The 5599-nt window shown below is 45.4% G+C and overlaps 1 protein-coding gene across 1 annotated transcript; it reads left to right on the top strand.

The window, feature by feature from the left end:
- Window positions 1-459: 459 nt before the first annotated feature.
- Window positions 460-1538, top strand: LOC140987790 (uncharacterized). The gene is made up of 2 exons (XM_073456450.1): window positions 460-1305; window positions 1362-1538. The coding sequence occupies exons 1-2, from the start codon at window positions 460-462 to the stop codon at window positions 1536-1538; spliced, it is 1023 nt and encodes a 340-aa protein (XP_073312551.1).
- The last annotated feature ends 4061 nt before the right edge of the window (window positions 1539-5599 follow it).

Genomic DNA, 5599 nt, shown 5'->3' with positions numbered 1-5599 from the left:
GAGGGTGAATTTTTCAAGTCATTGACCAAGAAGGTGCCCGGGACTTCGAGGATTTATTATCCCGTGCAGAAAAGTACATCAATATGGAGGAAGCCCAGAAGCAGAAGAGGGAAGCCGTGTGGAAGGATAGAGGAGATCGGGTGTCTTAAGCCCGAGGAAAAAGGACAGAGAAGGGGTAATCCCGGGCACTTTTCTCACCATGTTCCTCTAAAAATTGCCTGGGACAGAGAAGTTCAAGCGTGCAGTAGGGATCTTGCCCCGGATCACCAATTACCTCAGCCTGAGAAGAGAGGATTTTGCACTCTCCACAAGGTGTGTTATCACAACACTGAAGACTGCAAGACGTTGAAAGGAAACTATGTTTTACCTTCCACCCCGGAACCAATTCAAGCCAATAAGAAGCCGAGATTGCCACCATGGACATCTCAGCAGCCATGATCCAGTGCCCGTGGAGGAAATATGAGAAGTAATCCGAGAAGTGATCTGGGTAGGAGAAGGGAGCAAGAGCCCGAGAGGAAGAAGACTTCACCCCCGGCCATGGGATTGATTAAAATGATATCAGGAGGCTCCACTGATGGAGATTTCAATCGGGCGAGGAAGTCGAGGAGTAGACGAGATTGTATGGAGGTGGAAGGGATGAGGAGAAATGAAGCGGTGATCGGTTTCGGTCCAGAAGATTTAAAAGGCATAAATCTGCCACATAATGACGCCCTGGTTATCCAAGACCGGGTAGCCAATTATGATATTTTGAGAGTCTTCGTGGACTCAAGCAGCTCTGTTAATGTTATCTTTAAAGATGCCTTTACGCAGATGGATTTGCAAGGTTATCATTTGGAAGCTATAGAGACTGCACTCTTTGGCTTCGCTGGCCATGTGGTTTACCCGGAAGGGGAGATTGTTTTGCCACTAACTTTGGGCTCCCAAGATCTTAAAAAAACAGTGATGACCCCTTTCACTGTGGTGGACTCCCCATCATCGTATAACATTATTTTAGGGAGGCCGGCTATGAACGAATTAAGGGCCGTGGCATCCACCTATCACCAAAAGATCAAATTTCCTGTGGGAGCCCGGGTGGGAGAAGTCCGAGGAGATCAACCTTCTTCTCGGAAATGTTATATGGAAGCAGTTCAGGCTGATCAAAGCAAAACTAAGAGGGAGGGGAAGAGAGCAAGAGTTGATGAAGTAGGAGGGAGAGTAGTGGAGAAGGGAGAGGTCCATTTTGTGGCTGAAGAAGAGCAGGAAGTTGTAGAAGTTGGACCAGGCCAGCAGATCCGGGTGGCTCGAGACCTCCATCCATCCACCCGGGTAAATTTAATTAACTGTTTAAAAACTAAATCCATGTGTTTGTCTGGTCCCAACAGGAGCTGACAGGGATTTCACCTCTGATTTCGGAGCATCAACTGAACATTCTTCCGGGATCTCACCCGGTGAAACAAAAGAAACGACACTTTGGTCCGGAAAAGGACAAAGTTATTGACGAACATATAAGAGATCTGTTGAACGCCGGACACATTCGGGAAGTCCAATTTCCTACATAGCTCTCGAATGTGGTTTTGGTGCCTAAGTCCACAGGAAAGTAGAGGATGTGCGTGGATTTCCGTGATCTCAACAAGGCTTGTCCTAAAGATCATTATCCCCTGCCCAGGATTGATCAGTTGGTTGATTCCACTTCGGGTTTTGAATTGCTGAGCTTCATGGACGCTTACCAGAGATACCATCAAATCCCCCTAGCTAAGGATGATCAAAATAAAGCTAGCTCCATCACCTCGGAAGGTACATTTTGTTATATTGTAATGCCTTTCGGGTTGAAAAATGCAGGGGCTAATTACCAGCGTCTCATGAACAAAGTATTTGAGAAGCAACTCGGCCGAAATGTGGAGGTGTATGTGGATGACATCCTGGGCAAGTCCAGAGAGGTTGCGGGATTCATTGCTGATTTGGAAGAAACATTTGCCACTCTAAAGCATTATGGGATAAAGCTTAATCCGGCCAAATGTATCTTTGGCGTAAAGAGTGGCAAATTCTTGGGGTTCATAGTGACAGACCGGGGGATTGAGGTAAACCAGGAAAAAGTCAAATCTGTTTTGTGCATGTCGTCTCCCCGATCTGTCAAAGAAGTACAAAGACTGACCGGGAGAATTGCTTCCTTTTCTCAATTTATATCCCGGTCAGCACACCAGAGTTATCCTTTCTTTCAGGTCCTGAGGAAGGCCCAACAATTTGGGTGGGATGAAAAATGTGAACAGGCCTTCCAGGATTTGAAGATTCATCTTGCTGAGATCCCTGTGTTGGTAAAGCCTGAGCCCGGGGAAAAATTGTTTGTTTATCTCTCTGCTACAGAGTATGTTGTCAGTTCAGTATTGATAAAAGAAGAAGGCTCTGACCAAAAGCATGTGTATTATGTCAGTCATGCTCTGAGAGGCCCCGAGCTCCGGTACATTGAAGTAGAAAAGATTGCCCTGANTCTGAGAGGCCCCGAGCTCCGGTACATTGAAGTAGAAAAGATTGCCTGACCTTGGTTGTGACCGCCAGGAAGCTGCGACCATACTTCTGGTCTCATCAAATCATAGTACTCACTAATAGCCCTTTTGGGAGAATTATGACTCACTCAGAGGTAGCCGGGCGGATGATTAAGTGGGCGGTGGAGTTAGGGGAGTATGATATTGAGTACAAACCCCGGGTGGCCACCAAAGCACAAGCTTTGTCAGATTTTTTATCCGAGATGGCCCAGCCCGATGAAGAAGAAGTATGGAGAGTGTTCATGGATGGGGCATCTAGCCTTGCGGGGTGTGGAGTAGGAGTCATGATAGTATCCCCCACAGGAGAGATGATTAAATTAGCAATAGGGATTGATTCCCGGGTAACTAATAATGAGGCCGAGTATGAAGCTGTCCTCGCCGATATACGTGCANGATTGATTCCCGGGTAACTAATAATGAGGCCGAGTATGAAGCTGTCCTCGCCGGTATACGTGCTGCACAGGAGATCGGAGCTTCCCGGGTTATTTTCTATTCTGATTCGCAACTGATCACTCAACAGATAAAGGGTGTTTATGAAGCCAAGGATGATAGGATGCTAAAATACTTACAGCTCATAAAAACTCAGGCAAAGATCTTTGTGGATTGGGGTATTTAACAAATACCCCAGGAGGAGAATAGAGAGGCAGATGCTCTGGCAAAAATGGCTGCTTCTTTATCAGAAGTCAGCACCCGGGTAGTGTTACATGTTTCTCGTTTAATTCTCTCCACAGATGAAGAAGCATTACCAGCACCGGAGGACTCCTGGATGACATCCCTGATCAAATTCATTGAAGCGGGCAAAATACCTGAAGACAAAATCCAGGCTCAAAAAATTAAGAGACAAGCTCCCAGGTTTGTTCTCTTAAACAAAGTCTTGTACAGAAAATCATTCCAGAGACCTTTATTAAAATGCTGACCTGAGGGAGAAGTGGATTATGTCCTCAGGAAATTAATGAAGGGTGTTGTGCTGAGCATCTTGGAGGAACAGCTGTGACCCGGAAGATGATGCTCGCCGGGTTCTTGTGGCCAACCATTAGCGAAGATTCTACTCGAATAGTCCGGGCTTGTGAAAACTGTCAATATCACTCAAACTTTCAATATAGCCCGGCTACTCCTATGAAGCCTATTTGGGCATCTTGCCCCTTTGATCAATGGGGTATGGACATCGTGGGCCCTTTCCCAATTGCCCGGGCTCAGAAGAAGTTTCTACTGGTAGCTGTAGATTATTTTTCTAAATTGGTAGAAGCCGAGCCATTGGCCAAAATCACTTAACAAGAGGTTTTAAAGTTTTTATGGAGAAACATAGCATGCCAGTTCGGAGTGCCCGGAAGATTAATCTCAGATAATGGAAGACAATTCTAGGGAAGGGAGATTACATCTTGGTGCCGGGAAATGAAAATCACTCAGTCTTTTACTTCCGTTGCCTACCATCAAGCTAATGAACAAACAGAAGTCGTCAATAGAATTATTGTACAAGCATTAAAAATCAGGTTACAAAGCAAATGAAAGGACTGGGTGGAAGTACTACCCAGTGTTCTCTGGGCATATAGAACCACTCCCCGGGCCCCTACTCAGGAAACTCCTTTCAACTTGGTATATGGTGCCGAAGCAGTCTTACCAGTAGAGATCGGACAAACTTCTTCCCTGGTAGAATCTTACACTGATAATAATGATCAAATCCGGGCCATGGAGTTGGATTTGATAAAAGAAAAAAGAGATCGGGCATCTATTCGGATGGAAGCATATCGAGGTAGGATTGTGAAATCATATAATAAGAAGGTTCAGATCAGGAACTTCCAAATAGGGGATCTAGTCATGAAAAAAGTCAATCCTGCCAGGGATGTTGGAAAACTAGAAGCTCAGTGGGAAANGGGATCTAGTCATGAAAAAAGTCAATCCTGCCGGGGATGTTGGAAAACTAGAAGCTCAGTGGGAAGGACCTTATAAAATAACCCAGAAGGTCAGCTCAGGATCTTTTTATCTAGAAGATGCTCAGGGACATTCTCTCAAAAGGCCTTGGAATGTTTTTCATTTCAATAAGTATTATACTCTACAGATATAATTGTGTATTGGAGGATATAATGAAAGGTCTATTTTCTCAGAAAAATATTGGGCATCTCGTTATTCATATATACACTCAGGGAACAACACCTCGATCAACAAAAAATCCAAGGCACTACACCCTGGCTCGGGGCACCACACCCCGACCATTCCCAAGTCCCGGGACATGTTCTTCGGCCCAAGGTTCCCCTCCTTGGTTCTTAAAAAGCCCAGGGCACAACACCCTGGCTCGGGAAACCACACCTCGATCAACAAAAAGCCCAGGGCACAACACCCTGGCTCGAGGAACCACACCTCGATCAACAAAAAGCTCAGGGCACAACACCCTGGCTCGGGGAACCACACCTCGATCAACAAAAAACCGAGGGCACAACGCCCTGGCTCGAGGAACCACACCTCGATCAACAAAAAGCCCAGGGCACAACACCTTGGCTCGGGGAACCACACCCGGGCTCGGGGTTCTACACCTCGACATTCTTACATCCCGGGACACGCTCCCCGATCCAAGGTCCATATTTCCTAGTTATTCAAGCATGTGTCATAAAAAGATATATGATTCTTGCATTTATTAAGGGCACATGGACTGCTGCCCGGGTAAATGGTTCCTTATTCGGGTTACTTATTAAAATTCTCGGTTAGTTATAACACTTAGAAATTTTTATGATTATTATGAGTTATAGTGACCGGTTGATTGAGGATTTATCCAAGCATCGTTGAAACACAGATTATATATGAAGAAAGTTGTAATATTATTTATAAAAGCCCGAAGGCTGAAAATTACAAGAAGAAATTAAAAGGGACTACAATCCTATTCTAAAACTACTGGAGATGATTGCTCTTCGGGCTCTTCGGGTTCTTCGGGAGCCTTTTCATCTTCTTTGTCAGCAGCATCGTCCTTGGGAAGGGAATCGATGGCTTTATCTATGTCCGGGAAGCCCTCTTTGCCTGCCGGGATAAGGCTCTCTTCTTCAAATTGCTCTTGACATTTGTTGAAGCCAACTGTAAAGTATTTGTAAGAT

This window comes from Primulina huaijiensis, chromosome 11 (genome assembly GCF_012295235.1).
Source record: "Primulina huaijiensis isolate GDHJ02 chromosome 11, ASM1229523v2, whole genome shotgun sequence".
NCBI classification, from domain to species: domain Eukaryota; kingdom Viridiplantae; phylum Streptophyta; class Magnoliopsida; order Lamiales; family Gesneriaceae; genus Primulina; species Primulina huaijiensis.
This window is presented reverse-complemented; position numbering and strand designations above follow the sequence as displayed.

What these genes read in the sequence shown, in the direction of transcription:
- LOC140987790 (XM_073456450.1), top strand. Translation starts at nt 460, where the DNA reads ATGAGAAGTAATCCGAGAAGTGATCTGGGTAGGAGAAGGGAGCAAGAG. An exon ending in ACCTCCATCCATCCACCCGG is followed by an intron (nt 1,306 to 1,361) that starts GTAAATTTAATT and finishes TGGTCCCAACAG; the next exon opens with GAGCTGACAGGGATTTCACC.